This window comes from Sceloporus occidentalis, unplaced genomic scaffold (assembly GCF_023333645.1).
Source record: "Sceloporus occidentalis isolate IW3139 unplaced genomic scaffold, rSceOcc1.0.p SCAF_167, whole genome shotgun sequence".
Lineage (NCBI taxonomy): Eukaryota > Metazoa > Chordata > Lepidosauria > Squamata > Phrynosomatidae > Sceloporus > Sceloporus occidentalis.
The window spans coordinates 1,775,749-1,800,226 of record NW_028317147.1 but is presented as its reverse complement, the minus strand read 5'-3'; the positions used below and the strand labels follow the sequence as shown (position 1 = coordinate 1,800,226).

At 39.3% G+C, this 24,478-nt stretch overlaps 2 protein-coding genes across 3 annotated transcripts; one reads left to right on the top strand and one right to left on the bottom strand.

Moving 5' to 3' along the window:
* The first annotated feature begins 6,750 nt into the window (after positions 1 to 6,750).
* Positions 6,751 to 16,806, top strand: LOC149279412 (electron transfer flavoprotein-ubiquinone oxidoreductase, mitochondrial). 2 transcript variants are annotated; one of them, XM_089501238.1, is made up of 13 exons: positions 6,751 to 6,781; positions 7,882 to 8,029; positions 8,876 to 9,098; positions 11,125 to 11,206; positions 12,479 to 12,597; positions 12,728 to 12,805; positions 13,086 to 13,232; positions 13,580 to 13,720; positions 13,911 to 14,054; positions 14,602 to 14,770; positions 15,073 to 15,255; positions 15,430 to 15,651; positions 16,643 to 16,806. In XM_089501238.1, the coding sequence occupies exons 1-13, from the start codon at positions 6,751 to 6,753 to the stop codon at positions 16,804 to 16,806; spliced, it is 1,851 nt and encodes a 616-aa protein (XP_089357364.1). The 2 variants fall into 2 exon arrangements, with proteins under 2 accessions (XP_089357364.1, XP_089357365.1); XM_089501239.1 differs by lacking the exon at positions 6,751 to 6,781 and having other exon boundaries at positions 7,950 to 8,022; positions 8,869 to 9,098.
* Positions 16,807 to 18,304: 1,498 nt separating this feature from the next.
* On the bottom strand, positions 18,305 to 23,979 carry LOC149279411 (peptidyl-prolyl cis-trans isomerase D-like). The gene is made up of 10 exons (XM_089501232.1): positions 23,895 to 23,979; positions 22,959 to 23,099; positions 22,654 to 22,760; positions 22,013 to 22,201; positions 21,420 to 21,542; positions 20,117 to 20,223; positions 19,257 to 19,398; positions 18,822 to 18,908; positions 18,699 to 18,741; positions 18,305 to 18,393 (listed from the first exon to the last, which is right to left on the bottom strand). Exons 1-10 carry the CDS (start codon positions 23,977 to 23,979, stop codon positions 18,305 to 18,307), a joined length of 1,113 nt encoding a protein of 370 aa, XP_089357358.1.
* Between the last annotated feature and the right edge of the window lie 499 nt (positions 23,980 to 24,478).

Here is a 24,478-nt window from a genome sequence, read left to right as displayed (position 1 = left end):
TCATTGAGGGGGGCTTTATTCTAACATCTGCTGATGGGGTAAAAATAGGAATGTGCTGAGGAGAATAGGGAAATACTAGCTTCATTTACTAGCCCACCACCACCTATAGGTACCCTATACAATTAATTTAACCCCTTAATGACAATTGCCGGTTCTGGGACGGCACGGAAAAACAAGTCGATTACGACAAATGACGTGCCAGAACCGCCACGTCTTTAAACGGGTGCAGAAAGTAATCTACGTTCGCTTTCTGCACCCAAACAGCGTTGCTGTAATGTCTTGACCTCGAGGCATTCAGCAACGCCACGATCGGCACCAGGGGCCATGTCTGGCCCCTCCCCGGGGCGTCAACAACCCGTTTTAAAAGCCCCGACGCCCGTTTTAAAAGCATTTAGGAGGCGATCAACGATCACCTCCTAAACTTAAATGGTGTCGCTGGAATGCCTCTGGATGGTCACAGCCGCCGCTACCGGTGATCTTCACCATCAGCAAGATGGCGCCGGCCCATGAAAAAAAATAATAAAGATGAAAAAGTTAGCTAGACGGTCTCCGGACCCTCTAGAGAACTCTGGCTCCACTTGCAGGTTGAATACAGGTACTGCATTCAACCATGCAAGTCAATGGCGCCCAGCTTTCTAATCACAGTGTGATTAGTAAAAATAAATTAAAAAATAAAATAAATAATAATTAGAAAAAAATACCGTATTTGCTCGATTATAAGACGACCCCCCAAAATCTGAATATTAACTTAGGAAAAAAAGAAAAAGCCTGAATATAAGACGACCCTAAAGGAAAAAAGTTTTACCAGTAAATGTTAATTCATGTAAACTATTTTTTTTAAATAAAAGCTATGATTGAGAAAAATATTTTTTTTGTTTTTATTTCCTTGTATTTTCCAACCTGTCCCCCAGTTACGCACATCTGCCCCCAGGCTTGCCACACCAATATGGCACTGTGGCCCATGATATGCCTTTTAACCCTCTATATGCCACTGTGCCCCATGGTATGCCTTTTGACCCCCTATGTGCCACTCTGCCTCCAGAAATGCCTTATACCCCTATATCCCATTCTGGGATTTAGGGGGTTAAAATGCATATTATGGGGCAGAGTGGCATATAGGGAGGTATAAGGCATTCCAGGAGGCAGAGTGGCATTAAGGGAGTTAAAAGGCATTGTATAGAGCACTCTGCCTCCAGAAATGCCTTATACCCCTATGTGCCACTCTGGCATTTAGGGGGTTAAAAGGCATATTATGGGGCAGAGTGGCATATAGGGAGGTATAAGGCATTTCAGGAGGCAGAGTGCTCTATTAAATGCCCCTTTAACGCCACTCTGCCTCCTGAAATGCCTTATACCTCCCTGTATATGCCACTCTGACCCATAATATGCCTTTTAACCCCCTAAGTGCCAGAGTGGCATATAGGGGTATAAGGCATTCCAGAAATGCCCTATGCCCCCATTTAACACACACACGCACACACACACACACTTACCGGGCTTCCAATTTCCTGCTGTATTGCCTGGGCAGCGGGTTGATGTCTCCTTCCACTGCAGCCGGAAGGAGGTGGAGTTGGCAGCGGGGTTTGTCTGCGTCCGTCGCGGATACCTTCCCCGGCTGTCAGAGATCAGAGTTCCCCGCACCAGTGCGGCACCGGTGCGGGGAACTCTGATCTCTGACAGTCGGGGAAGGTATCCGCCACGGACGCAGACAACCCCCGCTGCTAGCCACACCTCCTTCCGGCTGCAGCTGACGTTGTCTACGCGAATCGCGTAGACTTCAACCCGCTGCCCCGGCAATACAGCAGGAAGCACCGGTAAGTGTGTGTGTGTGAGGGGGAGACAGGAGGATCCAGGTCCCCTGCAGCGGTGCGGGGGATCTGGATCTTAGTCTCATAATCAGACCTCTATTTGAGGTCTGATTAGAAGACGACCCCGATTAGAAGACGAGGGGTATTTTTCAGAGCATTTGCTCTGAAAAAAACCTCGTCTTATAATCGAGCAAATACGGTAGTAAAAAAAAAAACAGTAAAATGTAAAAATAATTTCCCACTGATGTCACTATCAGGGAAACCTTCAAGTTGAAAAAAATTAGTAAAAATTTTTTTTAAAAAGGCAAAAAAAATTAAATATATATATAAAAAATATATTTTTGTGAGCAAGTCCTAAAATTAGCACATTAGCTTAAAACAATTCTCGCATGGAAAGAGTTAAAATACTGGCATATTAAATGCCCATGGGGTGTCTACTTTTAGACCCCAATTAACACGGGGGGAAGGATGGCCACACATCTAATTTCCAATAAGAAAAATACACACAAAAGAATACTACTGCAAACTTTGAAAAAATTCTGGTGGTAAAATGTGTGCATGCAAAGAGTTAAAATACCAGTATTTAAAATACCCTGGTGTGTCTAGTTTTCAAAAATATATGGTTTTGTTGGGCACACTGAAATGGCCCGGCTCAAAGATGTACCAAATAGGGCATGGGCAGTGGATCCCCAAATGCCAAAGTTCAACATTGAAAAATGCGCATGTCCCAAATGTGGCCCTTTTGCCCCCAAACAGCCAGGCAAAATCATTCATGTGAGGTATCGCTGTACTCAGGAGATGTTGCCGAAGACATATTGGGGTGTTTTGTGATAGTGACAAATACCAGAACCTTTTAATTCATACCTGAAGTAAAGTGTGTGTGAAAAAACAAATGCAAAAAAATTACTACCATAAAGTTTGACAAAGACTGGTGGTAGATATGGTGCATGGAAAGTGTTAAAATACTAGCATTTGAAATACCCTGGGGTGTCTAGTTTTTAAAAATATATGGCTTTATTGGGCACACTGAAATGGCCCGGCTCAAAGATGTACCAAATAGGGCATGGGCAGTTGATCGCCAAACGCCAAAGTTCAACATTGAAAATGCGCATGCCCCAAATGTGGCCCTTTTGCCCCCAAACAGCCACGCAAAATCATTCATGTGAGGTATCGCTGTACTCAGGAGATGTTGCTAAACACATATTGGGGTGTTTTATGATAGTGACATATACCAGAACCTGTTTATTCATACCTGAAGTAAAATGTGTGTGAAAAAACAAATGCAAAAAAAATTACTACCATAAAGTTTGACAAAGGCTGATGGTAGAATTAGTGCTTGGAAAGGGTTAAAATACTAGCATTTGGAATACCCTGGGCTGTCTAGTTTTCAAAAATATATGACTTGATGGGGTAAATTGCATTGGCCGGCTTCAAAGATACCCGAAATGGCACATGGGGGGAAGAATTACCAGATTTGGAAAAAATGGCTTTGAAATAGCAAAACGCTACCTGTACTTATTGCCCCATAATGTGTAGAAAAAAGCAAAAAAACAGAAAAACATTGGGTATTTCTAAACTCAGGACAAAATCTATTTAGCAGGTTTTTTTATTACCTTTTATAGATGAGTAAAAGATTTTTCAACTAAAAGTTAGAAACAGTTATTTTTTTCTAAATTTTTCACCGAATTTTATACTTTTTTTAATAGTAAATAATACGATACAATCAAAACAATGTCATCTAAAGAAAGCCCTTCTTGTCCTGAAAAAAACAATATCTAATGTGTGTGGGTTCAGTAAAGGGGAAAGAAGAAAATTACAGCTAAACACGAGCAGCGCAGAAATGTTAAAACGGCCATTGTCACGAAGGGTACAAAAAGTTAAATCAGCCTTTGTCACGAAGGGGTTAAATGACATCTCATGTAAGCCCATGCAAACAGATATAAGGAAGTACGGTATATGATGGATTGACTGTAACAGCTTTCGTACATTGTAAGCAGCGACCTAAACTGTTACGTTCACTTTATTTGGTATATAGCCCAGACTTTTGTGCAGAATTAACTCTTTCCTCTCCTGTCACCAATACTATTTGCCAGATAAGCTCTCACTGGGATGGCACAGTAAGGAAGTGGAAAGCACATCACTTAGTGTATACTACCAGGCGTTTAAACACACTATTATACTTTGCCACATTTACATAAAGTAATTTAATCCAAAGGAATGCGTTGGTCATTTTAGGTTTGTATTTTAGATATAAAGCAATATCGGCAGATATCAGGGTTCCCCCTCATTCAAACACAGACACATGAAACCCTGGGAGCGGACAATATCCTTGTACATATAAGACAGTAAAGTACAAAAGCTTCAACCCCCGGTGTCACCAAGGAAACAGCAGATATACTGCTTTTCCCTATTGGCCCCTTCTCACATCTTCGATCTGTAGCTCCACTTCCTCCCTCAGTTCCTCGGGGTCCGTTTCCTCTGTCCGGGGAGCTGCAGCCATGTCAGCCTCGTACACTGGGAAAGACACAGCTCGAAAAAGGCGCGGAATGGGTGGAGCCAAAATAACTTTATTAATAAATACACAATATGAACATTGAACGACACGTAAAAGAGATGGAAGGGATTTTTTTACTAGCTTTGACAGCTACTAGCCAATTGTCCGTGTTTCCACGTTTAGTTTGTTCCTGCTCCCAAGTTCCATATAATATGTCTAACGTGCTCCTACAGTGCTAAAAAAGTCACAACAGCAAAATGTCACTGGGAATGATGGTTTGAATGTTAAAAAGCAGCATGTGATGGGTGAGCATCATATACATAGTGTGCCCCCCTCCATCATTGCAGTGTATGAGATTATATGGAGTGTAAACATGTGAAGACCATTGCATGGCGTGCGTGTCCTCAGTTGACCTTATCATAGCCACCTCCAGGCCCCTGGAATTCAGACTGATCCGGTGTGTATGTTTGGCGGAGATGGTGTGTGCATAACATTGTCCTAAAATGAATACATATCACCCTCTGCAGTCAATAGGCTGCAAGTACAGCAGATGTTCTTTTTCGTTTAAATTTAGGGTAATGGCCCTATTCGGTTTGTTGTAGGTGTCCACAACATAAAAGCGATTAACCCCTGTGAACCGAAGCTGCAGCTTATTTACGTCGGTATGCATTAAGGTCCGACCCAGGGGAGCTTCTCATGCTTCCGTAGCCTGGCAGTCAGATTTCGTCAACGTCTCCTCACCCACTGTATAATATACTCATACCTGGGAACTCTCTGGGTTTGGCCCGGAGACCCCGGGAGAAGCATCTGGAAGACTCCAGGTCATGAGAGCGGCGTTGTGACACACCCCATTCCCACTTAAACGTTGTTGTGTTCCGCAACGAAAGCCCACCGACATCAGCCAGACCACCTGTATCCAGCAAAGGGGCTACAGGTAATGGGAGCCATAAAGTTCCTAGGTATATTTATATTATACATGGCAAGCTCGATGCTTCAGACAGGAGAAAACCACCAGTGTTGGCTAACACATGGGGCCCCTGGGCAACTGCTGGAATTTGCTGGTGGTGGTTTCCAGCTGCATTGAATAAGGGTGGAGGCTTCACCACTGTAAATGAGGAGTGTGTGGTGTATGTGTTGGTGTTTTGATGTGTATGAATGTGTGTCTGTGTTAGTGTCTGGGTATATGTGTGTTGGTGTTAGTGTCTTTGTGAGTTTCTGTGTGTGTGTTAGTGTCCGGGTATGTGCGTTAGTGCGAGTGCCTGTGGGTGTGTGTGTGTTAGTGTCTGGGTATGTGTTTATGTTAGTGTGTGTGAGTGTCTAAGTGTGTGTGTTAGCGTCTAGGTATGTGTTAGAGTGTGTGTGCATGTTAGTGTGAGTGTTAGGCTATGTGTTAGTGTGAGTGTATGTTTTACATTTTCTGCAGCTTAACCTTGTCATCCTAAATCATGAAATAATTACACTATGATAGCTGCACTTACAATCTGACGTAAGTAATATATATATTTTTATATATGTTTAAAATAAATAATTGCTCTTATATTCATGCACACAAGTTGGTCTGTTACTGTGAGTGTCTGTGTTGAGGTGTGTTTGTTTCTCCTTCTCGTCTTTCCGCGTCCTCTTTTCGTTCTTGTCTCTCTTTCATCTCCACTTATCTCTCCTTTCTTTTATGCGCCTTGTTTCTCTTGTTTCTCTCCTTTTCTTTCTATTGTATCTCCCTTTCTTGTCTTACTTGTCTTCCATTTTTTTTAAAAGCCACAAACTGAGGAGCAACCCTTCAAAGACTGCCCAGAAATTGGCAACTATAGTGCCATCAGAGGTTAAAAATGACCTCTTATGTTATTTTGTGGCCCCCTGAGTGCCCCTCTCAGATTCACTGGTTGGAACTTGACAGTAAAATGTTACATAAAAAATATAATAAAAAGACATTGATCTAATCATCTTATAATAATTATCAAATTGTTATTTAAATATGCAAACTATTTTCTTCTTCTCGTTGAATAAACTCATCTCTAACTCGTTCTAAAGTCTCATTGCACCAACAGCTTGTGTTAAATAATAGATGCGGTTTCTGTAAATTCTGCAGTACCGAAGCGGTGACAGGTGGGGGCGCTGTGAGATACAGAACGCTATTTCTATGGGCGTTGCGTTAATGCGTTGTTAGGTGATTACATATGCTCGAGAGGAGACGCCCCAACAATGTTTTTCGGTAGACTATCTTGTTTGCGGCTACATCTCTATGGTTGTAGTTCTTCTTTCCATTCTAGGCAGACATTCAATAGTCACAAGACTACTTCACCCATGTGGCTCCGCGCGTAGTCCCGGCGCATGCGCTTTGTGTATTGTAGAAGGTTATGTGCGTCTGGGTAGTTGTGCGCAGCAGTGAGATTAGTGTGAAGTGACAGGCATCTGTCTTGTAGAGGGACTCACCTCCGATCTGTGCTCGCCATGCTACCTCTCTGCAAGTATACAGTGCAAGGTAAGTGCACTTTTTACAGCTGCTGTGGGTCCCACCTTTTGTATAATAGCAGCTGCGAAGATGTACCTATGTAAGCTATGTATCCTTTTGCCATTGCTGTGTTAAGGGTGTGTTATGCATTTGGTCTCCTTTGTGGATCATTTGTATGTAAAGATTTAGTGCATGGTAAATATGGGATGTGTCCTTTGCTGGCACTTACATGTATGTAGTAGCAGTAAGCATGTCACTGCCCCTGCTGGCCACATGTACAATCTAGGGTAAAGGTCATGCTTTAAAACATGTCTGTCTGTTTGTGTAAGTAGATATATTATCAGCAATGGTCCCAACATACTCTGCTTTGCATTTCACAGGCAATAAAGTAATCTTCGTCCTCTCTGTAACTTGTTGATTTGTCTTCAGATGTCACTGTACCTCTGTTATTGTGCTTATGTACATTTTTCTTATAATATTATTATTATTAATAAATATTAATTTAAACAAACCGATACATTAGGTAGAGAGGGCCCTGCTCTGAAGCTTACAATATAGAGCAGTTATTATTTACTTATATTTATATAGTGCCAACAATTTACGCAGCACTCCTTACAATACATATATTCAACGGGTATGACAAGATGAGAATTGACAGATTAAGACAAACTGGTAAATTAAGTACTATGACAGGAAAATAGGTTTAGGTAGAAGGTAAGGGAATTGCTTTGTAGCCCTGCAGATGGATAATGAGCCCAAAAGTTTGACTTTCGAGGGCATGGAACCATCTTATCAATTAGATGAATATAAATTAATCTACAAGGCGACTGGACCGGTATGTGTTGGTAAATTATTCCATTTTGTAGTGAAGAAGCGATATGGACACATTATCCCTCTAGATTGTAAGCTCGTTTGAGCAGGGCCCTCCTCACCTGTTGTCTCTGTTAGTCAATTTGTTATATTACATACTACTTGTTATGTCCCGTTGTACATTGTACAGCGCTATGGAATTTGATGGTGCTATATAAAACAATAAATAATAATTAAGCACTAATAATCTTTATTGACATATTTTTTCCTTTTAATGTAATTTGTTTCTTACATACAACTTTTGCTTTCTTATCCATCAGCACATCACAGTTTGCATTATTTGTCTCGGCTAAAGAAAGGCCTACCAACATTCTGCGTCAAGAGATGGTCTTCTTCCACCGTGCCTCGAATTACCACTCATTACACCATCCACCCCCGCGACCAGGACAAAAGATGGGAAGGTAACCAGTGCTCACCACTTTTTATCTAAGTGCAAATAAACTTGGCTGACAGACATTAAAGGGACACTGCGGCTAAGTGGTGCCTTTAAATGGTTGCGTGGTCCCCGATGAACATTCATGGGAGGACCCTGCGCAATCCCCTAATCGTTTGCCTCTTCCTCATCTCCTTGGCTTGCAGGAGATGGCTTGGCAGAACACATGTCCTGCTGCCTGCGCCCGTGTAGTATAGTCACCTACCGGGCAGTTTTAGCGAGTGTTTGGAGTTGTCTAGACTTTTGAGTGTATGAGACAAGACGGTATGCCATGGTGTGCAATACAAGAATGAAATGGCTTACTATCAAGTAAAAATGTACAGCAACACACAGCAGGTTACTTTAAGGTATTATTCATATCGCTGTGTGTAACCAATGCTAAATATATATATATATATATATATATATATATATATATATAAGTAAAACCCTGAATTATGATACTGCCTGTCTTAAACTATAGAGTGATGGTCTAACTATGTGACCACATCTCATCACCAGCTGATGGATGTATGAATCAGGTAGATAAATTAGGCAAGTTAATTTCTTTTGGCATCAGGGAAGAACATGGCTCAAAGGGAGCTGGCCTGAAGTCCTAATTCAAATGAGAATGTCATGTCCAGAAATACTTGCATGATATGTTGCGGTGCTCTCTAGTAGTCCCATAGTTTTAATTTTCTTCATCCTAAAGTACAAGAAAAGGGTTTTTCTGTCCTTTCTTTCTTTCTTTTTTAGGTAAATGTTGGTAACGTGCATAAATTATTGTATAGCCTAATGCTCTGTTGTCAAACATTTTTTTGCGGTGTCCATGAAGAAGTGAGCATGGAAAGGTTTGCAGAGGAAGCTGATGTAGTGGTTGTAGGTGGAGGCCCTGCAGGCCTCTCTGCGGCTATTCGACTTAAGCAGCTCGCAGCTGAGAGCAACAAAGAGATTCGAGTGTGCCTGGTGGAAAAAGCGGCGCAGCTTGGGGGCCACATTCTGTCAGGAGCCTGTCTGGAACCCAGAGCCTTACACGAACTTTTCCCAGACTGGAAGGAGCGAGGGGTACGTATATGCTCTCACAATCCCAGTTAGTTTTAGGTATACTTTACTTTGTCATCAAAATATGGTGACTCCTCTTTCCTTTCCCAGAAATAATTATTTAAAGGTGACCAGGTTTTTTTATCACCATTATGAGATCAAAAATACCTTTTTTAAAAAGCTTTCACTGTTTTTTGTTTTTTTTCTAGTTTTTGCAAAATGTTTAAAGCAGCTGCATATTAACCATTTGTATGTATTATAGCCCCATCTACTAGACAAAACCATGACTTATGACACTGCCTGTCTTAAACTATAGAGTGGCTCAGTCTTAATCACCCAGTCGTGCACTCAAAGGAATTGGTCATTGGAGGAAAGAACTTTATTAGCATTGCTATAAGAATCAATCCAGCAGGTGAAAGCCATGTAAAATATCACATAACTGACAACCATGGCAGCCTCCAGCTGTGCAGATAAAGGGAGTTTATTGGAACATACTAAATATTTTTTTCCCATACGTTTTCATGTGATACAAAAGAAGGTACCGATGTCATTAAAGGAAAAAAAGTATAAGTGACAGCTCTGCTAAGGTTTATTTGCTTAGCCCCTTAAGGACCAATGACGTACCTGGAAACGTCATGGCATTACATACGTTTAGAAATTGAATTGACTGGGTTCGTAGGTATCCTAAATAGGACATGGAGGACAGGATTACCAGCAAAATGCTACTTGTACTTATTGCCCTATAACTTGAAGAAAAAAAAACCAAACATAAAAACATTGGTTATATCTAAATTTAGGACAAATAGTAGATTATATTTAGCATTTTTTTTAATTAGCTTTTGTAGCTGAGTAAAAGATTTATTTTTTTTAGGTGAGAAACGGTGCTATTCTCAATTTCTCGGCATACTTAATCATTTATTTTATAGGAAATAAGATATTAGAAAAATGGTAACTGAAGAAAGTCCCTTTTGTTCTGAACAAAAAAAACAATATGTAACTTGTGTGGGTACACTAAACGTGTGTGAAGAAAATGACAGCTAAACACGAGAGCGGCAAAATTGTTAAATCAACTCACAAAGGGTGCAAGAAAACAGCCTGGTCCTTAGTGGGTTAATATAATGGAGAGTGCGTTTAATGTTCTGGCAAATAAACATTACATTTCGTAATCAGAGAAGTACTGTGTCTAATGGCACACGTGCACCAACACGCAAACAACACAAAGACATCCCCTGTGTCACGTGGAGCTGACAGTTACACAACATTTATAAAAGCTTCCCAATGCCTCGTTGTATCAGATCAGGTGACTGCGCTCCAGCAAACCCATTGCTTTTTGAGTTCTTATTCATTCTGAGGTTTACTTTGGGGTCCTTTCACATTTTTTTGACCAAGACACTTATTTGCAGGAAGAGCTAAACTATAATCTACCATTCTATAATCAGCCATTCTAATTGAGTTCAGGCCAGACCACCAAATATCCAGTTCTCATTGTGCTTCACAGCCACTTACCTCTTTCTGGAGCGCAAGTGGCAGCAGAATAATAATAAGTCTAATTTAATTAATGGGCCTGGACAATTATTTTTCTCAGTAATATGCTTTGAACTTTAGTATGTCTGTGAAATATATCAGCAGACTTGAATCTTAGGAGTATTAATAGGAAGCACACAGGGTTAATTTAACTGTAATAATTGAATAATCTGACCATGTCTTCCATTTCCTTCTTTGAGGACCAGCATGCATATTTCAGTAAATTATACTTTTAATTATGTATTGGAAGAACTTTTTTTTTTGTTTGTTTAATTTTATAAACTAGAATCAGATTGTTTAAGGAGAACGGTTAATGGTAGCAACTTTCAAACTGCAGACGTAAAGAAACGTGGCATTTTATTCACCTTGTGTAGAGATTTTGTATGTGAATCCTTCATTTCTAATCCTTCTTATTGATATTGGACATATTTAGCACTTAATGTGCTTGTTAAAAATGCTGGTGTGTGTATACATTATTAATAATACATTATATTTATACATAATTTTTTTTTTATTATTATTTCAGGCACCTCTCCATACCCCTGTTACTGGAGACAGATTTGGAATATTAACCGAAAAATACAGAATACCTGTACCTATTCTTCCAGGTATGACATGATTGTACGATTTCATGTCTACGCAGTGAGTTTGGGTTATAGAGAAAGTAAAGCTTCATTAAGCAACTCACTGGCGGTTATTTCCTAAACTTCTGTTACAACCCTGCTAATTTCTTGCAAGTAATTTACATATACTGTGATTTTTTTTATTTTAACACGTTTATGTAAGCCAGTCCTGGCAAATGTCTTCTGCAAGACTTGCAGAGCTGGTCCTACATAATGCACACGTTTTATTCACAAAATACTGGTATACTGGATGTCTTCGACAGAAGGGAAACTAAAATGTTATCAGTTTGGGAAAACTTCAAGAATACAAACTACGTTCGTAAGTGCTATATAAACATGAGAAACGTGGTGTTTTGGCTGAAGGCAGCTTGAAAGCGACAGCTGCTTACAGCGGTGCTCCATGTACTAAATCAGGGGTTCTCAAACTGCGGCCCTCCAGCTGCTGCAGGACTACATCTCCCACACTCCTCAGCCAGCCCCTTAGCTGAAGGAGCATTATGGGAGATGTAGTCCTGCAGCAGCTGGAGGGCCGCAGTTTGAGAACCCCTGTACTAAATGGTAACACACTGAAACATTCTGCACACAATTTCAGAATCTAAATCGTAAGTCATTAAAACCAGAACTATGGGCATCCTACCTATAAATCTTAACTTTTATTGGTATACCCTAAAGTTAAATGTCAGGGTGTTTATGTAGATTATTATTGGCTAAGCAGTTTTTATTTAATTGGGGAAAATGTGGCAGGTTACAAGGATGAATTCGTAGTCCTATCCGCTGTGCTTCAGTACCTAACTATTAAATAGATCTTGGCTCCCTGATTACTGTTTGCAGAGGGTGAGAAGGACCTACTATACCAATCCTGTCTAGCCTGTTATCATTGATCATGGACCGCCAATCATCTTAATAAGCAAAAATAAAGTACGCCCGGCGCGTGTTTCTACATAGTTCTATCTACAGTATCGTCAGGGTGTTCTCATACCTTATCCTAAAAAGCTTACTTTTTTGGCTGTTGGCTGCGTTGTAAACGGCACAAGCAAATCCGTTTGACACCATAGGAGTGATTGATGCTTTCTATTACCCTCTCAAAAACTGTGTTTGTTTATCTTTCTTCTTTCGTCTTAAGTGGCCTTTTTTGGAACTTCTTGTTCCAGATAGTTATGAGTTATATTATGAGGTAAATCCGTTTCTGTCCAACTACTTTCTGCATCTTGCAAACTTAGATGTCTGTCCTAAATTGGTGTCCATTCCTAATTCCAGGTCTTCCAATGAATAATCATGGAAATTATATTGTGCGTCTTGGGCATCTTGTTAGTTGGCTCGGAGAACAGGCAGAAGCTCTTGGAGTAGAGATATACCCTGGATATGCTGCCGCAGAAGTGAGTGTCTACTAATGTAATATTACTAATACCTCTATGTATTGATGTATAAAAGAGAAACCTTCATTGAAACACAACCTGGAACATGTTTGTTTTTTTATATAACTAACATGTATACATTTTTTTCTAGGTACTATTTAATGAAGATGGCAGTGTTAAGGGCATTGCAACAAATGACGTAGGAATAAATAAGGATGGTTCACCAAAGGTATGAAAGATAAATCAAGCAGTAACTGTAATAATTTTGTTAACCTCTGCAGAAAAAGGAAAACATATATATATATATATATATATATATATATATATATATATATATATATATATATATTTAACATTATGAGTATTTTTTTGAAATCAGAGTGGCGTGAAATCTTAAAATTATTTTAAAAAAAATATTCAGCCTTCTCTCAAGTATATTGTGGCTTTTTTATTCTATTTAAATTTTCATTATTTTTACATTAGTTTGTGATATCTTACTTACCTTGCAGTCAACCTTTGAACGGGGTCTGGAGCTGCATGCCAAAGTAACCATCTTTGGAGAGGGCTGCCATGGGCATCTTGCCAAACAGTTGTACAAGAAATTTAATCTCCGAGAGAACTGTGAACCACAGACTTACGCGATAGGACTAAAAGAGGTAACAGTCGTTTAAAGAAGAGGTTTCTTTCCCAAATCCTGCATTATATATGTGAGAAATCCACCTTGGGTCTTTGCCATTACTGTGACTTTGATGTTAATTAACATTAATATACTAGTCCTGTCTATTTTTCCCAGTAAACTTACGGTTCACTTGGGTTAAATAGTCCAAAAACAATTACAACTAAAATAGCTAATAGTTTTAATAACTGTCTTTAACATATTTTCGCATACTGAGTTATGTCTGTTCTGCTTTATTTTTTTGTGATAATCTGCCAAATGGGCCAACATACATAAAATGATTAGGTGGTGTTTTCCAAGCTGATTTTGATATATTGTATTTTCCAGCTGTGGATTATTGACGAGAAGAAATGGAAACCAGGGTTGGTTGAACACACAGTGGGGTGGCCTTTGGATAGACACACCTATGGTGGATCTTTCCTCTATCACCTTAATGAGGGTGAACCTCTTGTGGCACTTGGCTTTGTGGTAAGTAATTGGAGCAGTGGATGTGGCTAATCAAGATTGTCCTCCAGCCATTTGGATATATATGTGTTTTTGAGATGTTATTTGTGTAACAAAGAAGGAGCCACATTTGTACCAGTAATCCTGGTTGCATATTATTAATAATGACAGTAGGTTACTATTCAGTGAAATCAGTATTTTGTTGCCGTTGCAGGTCGGTCTGGATTATCAGAACCCATTTGTAAACCCGTTTAGAGAATTTCAGAGATGGAAACATCATCCCAGTGTTGCACCTACGTTTGAGGGGGCAACCCGGATTGCATATGGAGCAAGAGCACTAAACGAAGGGGGATTTCAGGTAACCTCTTCCAGTACAAAAGGTCCATCTTTTTTTAGTGGAAAGCGGGATCATACAATGAGCATTTTACTTGTTGTATCCACATACACAGATCAGTCTCTCTCTGGCTATGTTTAGATCCTTGCTTTGCCCCTTTTACAGATATTTGCACTCTAGCCTGTGCAGAAATGCTTGGTTCTTGAGCATTTACAAAACAAATTAAACTGGTTACCTCTTTACCCATGTACAATAACAGTGATGAGAACTAACCATGTAACGTTGATGGTAAATTCATATTTCCACTCATTGAGAAAAGGTACTATGTACATTTGATGCAACTAAAGCACTCTAATCCCTTTTGGCCATTAAACATTCATGAAGTCTGTGGCTAATTTGAGCTTTATGCCAAAGTTCCTCAAAGGAGTCAAGGGTAAGGTAGAGAACAAGAAAATGTAAATCTATATTGTATATCACTAATTCACCCATCAGACAATATATTATTTGTCAATGTTCTAAATTAAGACATTTTGTTTATGTCCACATGTTGTCTTCATGTCTCCACTTTTAGTCCTTACCAAAGCTCACCTTCCCAGGTGGATTATTAGTTGGCTGCAGTCCTGGCTTCATGAATGTACCCAAGATTAAAGGTACCCACACGGCTATGAAGAGTGGCATGCTCGCTGCAGAAGCCATCTTTAAACAGCTGACCGATGAGAACCTACAGTCAAGCACCCAAGGTAAGAATGTTTTGGGATTTTTTTTTAAATTAGTATATTCGAATGTCAGGTGTGTTATTCTTTTTTGTTTCTTTAAAATCAGGAAAAATTGGGTTGTTTTTTTTTTTTTGTTCGTCATTCAAAATCTCTAGATAAAAGTCCTATACGGGATCTGAAATAGCACGTTTAGAGATTATAATAAAAGTTTGTTGTGCTACTGCATGCATGCATTTTTTTTTCTTTCACCATTTTTTGGTGAAAAAGTGTGTAGTTTTCTTCTTCAAGTAATTGTTGTGTTAATGTGTTATTTATGGTTTCCCTAGGTCTTCATGTTCCAGAGTATGAAGAAAACTTGAAAAACTCGTGGGTGTGGAAGGAGCTCTATGGAGTGAGGAACATCAGACCTTCTTGTCATGGACCACTAGGATTATATGGTGGTATGTTTTACACTGGAATCTTCTATTGGATCTTCAGAGGAAAAGAGCCCTGGACACTGAAACATAAAGGTAAAACTAAGGGAAATGAATTGTTTTAAATAATACGTGTCTTGTACTATAAAATAGTCATGAATCATCCCCTATCAACATGACAGTTGAGTGTGCAATATAGCCCCACCAATGACTACTAAAGTACCTTCAATTTTAAAATGCTGTTTTGTTTTTTTTCTTCTCTTTCTCAAGGTTTGGACAGCGATCAGTTAAAACCTGCAAAGGATTGCACGCCGATTGAGTATCCGAAGCCTGATGGGAAATTAAGTTTTGACCTTCTCTCTTCTGTGGCTCTTAGTGGAACTAACCATGAGCATGACCAGCCTCCACATCTAACACTACGGGATGACAGCATACCAGTGAACAGAAACCTAGCGATATATGACGGGCCAGAGCAGAGATTTTGTCCAGCAGGTGAGCAACAGAACAAAGGATTGAATTTTATGTAGAAAGGAGCAGTCTGCTCTTACACATTTACTGATGTGTGTGTTCCATGGCAATGACAATATTGGGTTCCTCGTTGCTGTTGATTTGTCCAGGTAGCCTTTGCAAGAGTGGGTGTGGGAGAAGTAAGATAACAAGAAATTAATTAGATAATGCTAGTTCTGCCACCTATTATTGTCAGTCTCAGTTCTCCTTAACAGAATACTCCCTAACCTTTAAACTGAATAAATTCAATTAAATTACTCCGATTAAAATATCAAAAGGCACAATTGATGGTTTGAACTATTTAAATTGCATAGTTCATTAAGTTATTGTGTACTATTTGTTCTTGTAAACTGTTAAATCAGGGCCTATGAAGTCTCTAATAAGCCTTTTCCTTTTGTACTCTTTTTAGAAATGCACAAGAGGTCATAGTTTATTCACCAATGGGAGAGTTGTAGTTTTTAACTTCTTAATGCATTTGAAGGTCCATACCCACTAAGCTTGTTCTGCCGGAGGGGCTTGGTTGCCCCCTTATAATGTATAGTTGACCTGTGACATTTGTCCAAATTCTAATCGATTAAATTATGCAAACTCAGCCCTTCTAGCTGGACAGATCTGCTAGTGTTGACCCTTTGTGATAAATAGTGGAGAGGAAGACTAACCTTCTGTATATTCTAAAACTAGAGGATCAGAGGCTTAGATGCTATTTTACTTTACAACTTGTGCTGGGAGTCTGTCCCACCATCCTCTTAGTAAAGGTAATACAGTAAAGGAATTTAAACATGCATTGGATAGGCATATAGTTATAGTTCTTATTTGGTGTCAGGTTCTGTGTCAATGTAATTAAAAGGAGAAATGTATTCAGGGTAATGTTTCTTTTTGGGACTTTATTAAGGCTTAAGATCCATTTCAAGGCAAAGAGCTGCTGCTTTGTATTCTAATGTAATGTAGATGAATTGTCCCTATGTGCTTGTTTCAGGAGTGTACGAGTATGTCCCTCTGGAATCAGGCGAGGGGTCACGGTTACAAATCAATGCTCAGAATTGTGTCCACTGCAAGACATGCGACATCAAGGATCCAAGTCAGAACATTAACTGGGTTGTGCCAGAAGGAGGAGGAGGTCCTGCCTACAACGGAATGTAAAGGGTGTATAAGCAGTATCTGCTTAACTGCATTTGATATTTGTCGGTGATTAAATGGTTCTTAAGAACTGGGAAAACTTAATTTTGAATGAACGTCAGACTGATTTTAAGGAGTTTCCCTGGTTGCGCACAGTTGTATTAATATACTAATGGTGGATGTGCTTCTGATTTTGTTTGAAAATGATTGGGCTGCTTTTTACAACTGATCATTTTAAAGCAGTTTGTTATGGTTAGATCATTGAGTCCTAAGAAGCAAGCATCGCCGTACACAATACGGTCTCATACAAAGCCTTAGGGATCTAAAGCCGGAGGACTTTTATATGCGCTAATATTTTTTTTAGGAACTGTTAATGTTAAATACAGATTTTTAAATGTTTTACTTTGATTGTGGCAGTTTATTCATAACTCAATTGCAGTCTGTATGTTAACTAGAAGGTGCATGTCTTGGTTTTAAGTGCAATAGGAGGCTGCCTTAAAAGCAGAGTAAAGCCTTGGGTTACCCTCGCTACTCTATAAGCTTTAGGATCTGTTGACAAAAGAATGTTGTGAGAATTGTGACATTGAGGGCTCTACTGGAGCCATCTAAATTATTTCACACCTTCACATAAACCAGCTTATTTGGGCTGTAGCCAGAATTTGGATCACATGTATCCCCCCCCCCCCCCCCACGGAGTGCCTACATCAACAGAGAAGGGTAGCGGGTCAGTTTTTTTTTTTTTTAATATACCTTCCTCCTGTACCTTTTTGAACCCCTTATCTTACAAGCTATAATTGCTGAACTACTTTAGTCTCTCCTGGAAGCTGCACAGGTGGGGAGGCATACTGAATAATTCAGATAAAGCTGCTTCTGGCCATTATCAGCAGAGTATCTAATTTCTTCAGTTTCCAAGTAGCTTTTCACACCAACAGATGTATTTCCCTTGTAATTCAAGTACACCCTTAAAAAAAAAAAAAAAATCTAGTTTCAAAATTACCTTCCCGCACCTCATCAACTTTCAGCCCTCGCTGGGAAAATACAAAAACACTACTTTATTTCAGTTTGGCAGTGTCTAAAAACCAATTTCAGTGCAAAACAATACACTTAAAGCATTAACAGTCTTTAATGGGTAGGACAGTAAAGATTCTCGCGTATACAAAAGAAATATGAGTAAGATATTACAGGTTTCCCTCAGGTGGAAATAAATCCAATTAACAATCGGACACCAAATAGTATTACCATCTCCAATGTTGCAGACATACAGAAAACTCAACGGACGGGGGGTGGATGACACAAAATAAAAGGCCACACTGCACATCACTCCTTTGCATAGTTCATGTTGTGCTAAGAACAAGAGAATTAAAAACCGGAAACACTGGGGGTAGAAGGCTGTATGAATTAAACCAAATGTGATGGAGAAACGAGTTATTTTGGTTTGTTATCAGACGACTGAGGTCCTTGTAAATACTGTCTTCTGTATGTTTCAGGAATTGCATGCCTATTTTAACTTAAACAGGAGAATTTATGCAAACATTTTTGCATAGACTGCCTTCTCTTTTTCTTTCTGTTCTTTAATCCTGTGTTTAACCCGAAGGATTTCACTGCTGATCGCTGCAAGAAAAAAAACGTTGAAAAGTCAACATTACACTTACTAACGGACAGTTTTGGTCATATTGGTGAAATAAGCAGGCTACCCAACAACATAGCAGAATGAGGAAATGCAAGAATTGTGTAGCATCAAAGGTTTTAAATTAAAATACATTTACAGCCAATTACTTCTACTTTGGTGCCAATACATCCATAGAGATGGAAAACCAGTTAGTTGAATATAAAAAATGTTCAATGAATGCGTGTATTCTCAAGGAGGATGAAGACACACTTTTACAAGACAAGCAATGTAGGGGAAAACCGAGTACCTTTGTCATCAGGTGCTAAATTGTGAGCTTTTTTAAGGTCCTCCTGTAACACAAACAGAATAGGGCAAGTTAGAAAAATGTATAGCTATAAAATTCAAGAAGCAACATAAACATCAAACTTACCAGTGCCTGTTCATAATCTTTCAAGCCTTGCCAGCCTTGAGCTCGTCTGTAAAGTGCCTTGGTATTGGATGGATCAATTTCCAGAGCCTATAGCAAAACAAAAATCTTTACTGTGTTTTAAATAACATATCTAGGGGGATTGTATCAAATTTCCAAACTTTTTTTTTTTTTTAAACAGAATATCCTAGAAAGAAAAAAAATGAATACATGTTATATAGAGCATTGCATGTTTCCCATTGTTCTAATAAACTTCCTCCATCTTCAGACCTGGAGGTCACTATTTTTGGTAGTCATGTGATTTTATGAGGATCTCCCCCCACTCAGGCACCACATTCAGACAGTTTAAAATGGAGAGCCACATGGTAAAACAATGATATATAACTGAGAATATTTAATTAAAATAGCCTCTTAAGTAAAAGGATCACCAGATCTTACCTCATGGCAGCTCTCGATTGCAGCTCTGAAGTCACATATCTTGAGTTTACATGCCGCAATGTTCAGGTTACAGCTCACAGCTATAGGATTCAACTTTAATATATTGTCATCGCCTGTCACGTCTTTGCAGCTTTCTACATATCTGTTAATAGGAAAAGGAGATATCATTAGCAATTTAGGGCTAGCGCACCAGGAACAGCCAAAATGTAAAGCAGCATTTTCAGAACTTTTAGCATAACTAATTTATCCGAACTGCCTGCAGCTTGTACTTTGTCAACATGAACTATCTTGTGGGAGATATTTAGTTTAAAAGTTCACCTCTTTGAAAGTGAGATACTTTCTACTATAGACATATTGCTCTTTTTTTTTTTTTTGCAGTAAACACAATCGCTTGTATTTTAGTGTTAATGTAATTTAAGGCAAAGTCACATGACTTAAGTCTTGTCCTATGGTAAGTCGCCACCCAGGAGTGCCTTTTTGCTCTGTTGTGTAACAGTAGAAATAAAATACACATCAGACTGATCCCATCTGTGAAAGGCAGCCCAGAATAGAAATGAAGGCAAGCGAGAGAACAACCCGAGCCATCCATTTCAGCTTTCACATGCTGGCAGTGAGGTTCCGGTCTCTAATGAAGGTGCTTTTCAATTTATGAACAACATTCCCAGTACTGTTAATAGAACAATCTCTTCCCAGAAATATATATTTTTTAATAATTTGCAAGGACACAAAAGCAGGCATTGATAAGTTGTTTCCATGGAAACTAACGTCAAACATTTGTTTTTATGAGACTATAGACGAAAATATAAAATGCCACTTATAGTTTATTTGCTTAACATGCATTTCTCTTTACATGTCTGTACCTTAGAGCCTTGTTGTACTTCTTGGTTGCCGTCTCCCAGTTTTGAGATTTAAATAAATTATTTCCAATATTCTTAACATCTTCAGCTATGGAGACAATTTTCTCGACCTGCCATTGGAGAGAGAACAGCACAAAGCATGGTTGAAACCAACTTGTAAGTAAGCTCAGGAACCCAATAGTAGGCAGGTGATATGATTGTTTAAACACCTTGACTTCACAATATGGTATGGTATGAAGGTCCATTCCAGCAAAAAGGACTAAGCTTGCCCTGCATAGTGCTTAGATAAAGCAATATCACCAACTATGAATTATGTGAAGCCAGCTCTGCCATACCTTACAGGAATTGACTGCATTTTATATCAAATGAACTACATCCTGATCTACAAGCGGTTCTGTTAGACATGATTATTACCAGATGTATGAACATTTAGATTGGCTATAACATTTACAACCCATAGGTTTTTTCTATGAAAGGACAAATATTTTTAAAGTAATTTCTAGATTTGGACACCATCTTTACCCTTTAACCGTCAATGTTCTTCCTTTGTCCACATCTACACAGGCATAAACCCACAACTACCACCAAAATGGTGGCGCCCGCAGTGCCGAAAGCGGCCACTGAGGGCAATATGGCGGCAGTGACATCCTCAGCCAATCTTCCAGGAGGATCGGGAAGATGACATCACCACAAGCGACACCATTTTGGTGGAAGTTGCTGGGTTATGTCTGAGATGCAGATGCAGACGCAGAAATAAGATTAAGGATTGAAGAGAGACAAAGCGGAAGAGGGTATGGAGAGAATATGAGAGCGAAGAAGAACGAGAGCGAGTGAATGAATGTGGGCACTAAGCAATTAAAAACGCCCCTGAATGGGCAGGGAATTAAATGTGTTGCCTGTTCAAAAGTAATCTAGCACTTTAAATATATTTAGTAGAAATACTGTGTGCATGTTAAAATATTTTGTAATAAACGATTGTCATGCAAAATGCCTATGTTTAAGGGTTAACAAGTACATAAATACCAACTGTCTTAGGTCAGATCCTGCCATAAATGGTATGTGGAAACCTGGCCAGAATCTATCAAAAGCCTCCTTATGTATTTTTGAAACCTTGAACAGAATTAGGTGGTGGCAGCAAATATGATTTTGGGGTCATGGGGTGAACAGGTTTCATGCTCACATACCCGTCATGTTGAGAGCCAGCAGGTAGCGGCTCCTGCTGCATCTGAGGCAGATAGGTATTTAAATTGCAGGAGGGAAAATTTAGCTGGAGCTAGGAATTGAAATCCCCTTTCATTAAACTTACATCATTTAATTCTACATCTGAGTCCTCTGGGAAGTCAGGATGAACATCGCCGGATCCATCTAATGGTGGTATCACCCAATCATCCCCCTCTTTCAGTTCCCCACAGTCTGCAATCACACACGGCTGCAAAATGAAAAGTTCAATGGTATTGAATACTCAGAATTAAATATACAGTACATACCATGTGTTTCTGGTAAACTAAAGACACCAACTCTCTCCATGCATGAATACCCATGTTTAAAATTCCTGGTTTTAGAAATCATGCACATTTTATGTATCCTAAATATAATTTTGTGTCTGAAATTTTTTTAGATAATATACAAATGTTTCATAGCAATAAAGGCTATGTTCAAAAGTTTAACCTCTTTAAATAAATTAAAAACACAATGGATTCAATGGATACAATACACAAATCAACAGAAGACAAAAAAAAAAAAAAAGAGAAAAAAGATCGACAAGATGCATCATATTGGAAAGTGTGAAAAGCAGCCATAGAGCACTTGAGGAGGTTGTGTTATGATGATTTTTTCAAACATAAGAGAGAAACTGTAGTGAATCAATCCTGCAATAGAAGAACTGCTACATTAACTTACCTGGACAGGTTTTTCTCCCTTCGCTTCAATGTTTTCCAACATTTTAACAATGCCAAAGCCTTTCAGAACCTGGCCAAACACCACATGCTTCCCATCCAAATGAGGGGTAGGCACAGTCGTGATGAAGAATTGCGAGCCATTGGTATTTGGACCAGCATTGGCCATACTGAGCAAAAATTCCCTGTCATGCTGCAACAGATAAAAACAAAAATACATAAACACAACCTTATCTTATGCTTGGTATTTAGTCAAATCAATTGGACAAAAAATGTTTTGTGAAGCAAATCTCACCTTTCTAATAAATCCCACCAGGATTTCACCCAAATATATTTATCATATTTTAAAACCTCAAGGTATCATTTGTGGCTTGTCAGAGTGGATATGTTTAAAGCAATGATCCAACATAAAATAAATAACCGTGTTGGCTTGGGGGACACTGTGGGCTGAGGTCAGCTTAGACCCTGTGCGCATGTGCAAGAGTGAACCTATCAATTTCTGACAATAGAGAACAGTCAGGTGACAGGGTAGATGACCTGTTTGGGACCAAATTCTAACCATTCAATGTTTATTAAACCCTTGCTGTACAAAATTATTTTTATTAACATTAAACCAACATATATGTCTATTTCAAAACAAGTTACCTTATAATGAAAGCTTTCATCTTCAAATTTCTCTCCATATATACTTTCGCCACCAGTTCCATCTTGGTTTGAGAAATCTCCTCCTTGGATCATGAATTTCTTGATGACTAGGAAAAAACAAATAATGTTAATCTAACACTTAACAACTCTAATTATGATCAGAGAGAGAGAGAGTGTGTGTGTGTGTGTGTGTGTGTGTGAGTGTATGTGTATGTGTATGTAAGAGAGAAAGGAAACTTTGTTAGTAATTTAGAAATAACCAGTACATTTCTAAACCAGAAAAAAAAGTCCAAAATGTAACTTACTTCTATGAAAAGGGCATCCTTTTAAATGAAGAGGTTTTCCAGTTGTCGGTCCCAATCCTTTCTCTCCAGTACACAGGGCCCGGAAATTCTCTGCAGTCTTTGGAACAATATCAGCAAACAATTCCACAACGACTCGGCCAACTGAAAAAGGACAAATAACTTTTCACAGGAAAGCTGACCAGAAGAGCCACTGAGTCATGACAGGTGATGTTTTAAATTTACAAAAAAAAAAACCATCTATGAAAATGCCCTTTTACTTTAACAAAAAAGGAGTGACTGTGTGTCATTGTATCAGTGTATACTGCTGCATTATTTTGAATTGTTTCTTTAACACACCATGATTTCCTTTTGTTTGCTTTTCCCACCAAAACAAGGTAGCCAGGGGGGGAGGGCTTTCTTTTAAATCATTGAAGGTGATAAAGATAGAATTAGTGGCATGGAAAAAAAAAAGGGAAACCAGGAAAATGTGTGATTGTGGCCCTGCATCCCCACCACTATTTGTAGTGAATTTACCCTTCCTGATGCCCCACAGGATGCTACTACAACAGTTGTAGGAGGGCTACATTCATTCATAACTTTTAGAACATATCTTGCTACTTATTCAAACATACATCCCTTCTCAATGTACTAAGTGGGACAATCATTCACATATACTGCATCAGTACCCTTCCATGTAGTGATGCGCTCATTCATCAGTGCGGGTGTGTGAATTCAATTCAGCTTCCTTTCAATCAATTCTACCCGCTCAACACATTATACACACTGGGACACAATCTAGCACGAGTAGTATCGTCACCTAAATAAACGACTTGCTCTCACAGCGAGGAACGCTGCCATACTCCCGTGGCTGGCATTACCCGCCATTGGCAATGCGCTCATTCTTCTCTAGCCTGTTCTACCTCCCTCTGTACCCCAACAGACCTGCCTACCACTCACCATGTTCTCCTCCCACCTCCACGTCGATAAACACCCTGGGGTTAGCAGGGTTGGAAGGCCTGTTCGCTGGGCTTGGGTTAGACATGTTTATTCCTTCACGCACACAACTAAGCAGCGAATACCACCGGCGTCTCAGCTCCCGAGCACACTTCCGATGCGGACAGGGCGGGACTTCCGGTTGGACATTTCGCCCATTTCGGAAGGCTTGGTACTCTAGCTGCTGCAGCCGCCGCACTTCTTCTAACACAATTCAGTTTGGTTAGCGGATACGCTGTATAGTTCCAACGCTACCCAATCAATACATTGTTCGCGGTTACATTTTCCTGGAGTAACGGCAGAGCCACCATGTTTGGTTCGGGCAAGATACATTTTTGCTGCATGGCGTGGTTCTGTTACAAAGCTGAGGTAAAATGTGTACAGTTTAGCGAACGGTATGCAGGGTTTCTTTCCGAAGGCAGTTTCACCGAGCACCTCTGTGAAAGACATTTATTGATACATGTGTGTTTAGCATAGTTTTCCAGTTTTGCTGGAATCAGTTAAAAGCAGTGGTTATTTAGTAAAAAAAAAAAAAAAAAAAACCTGTG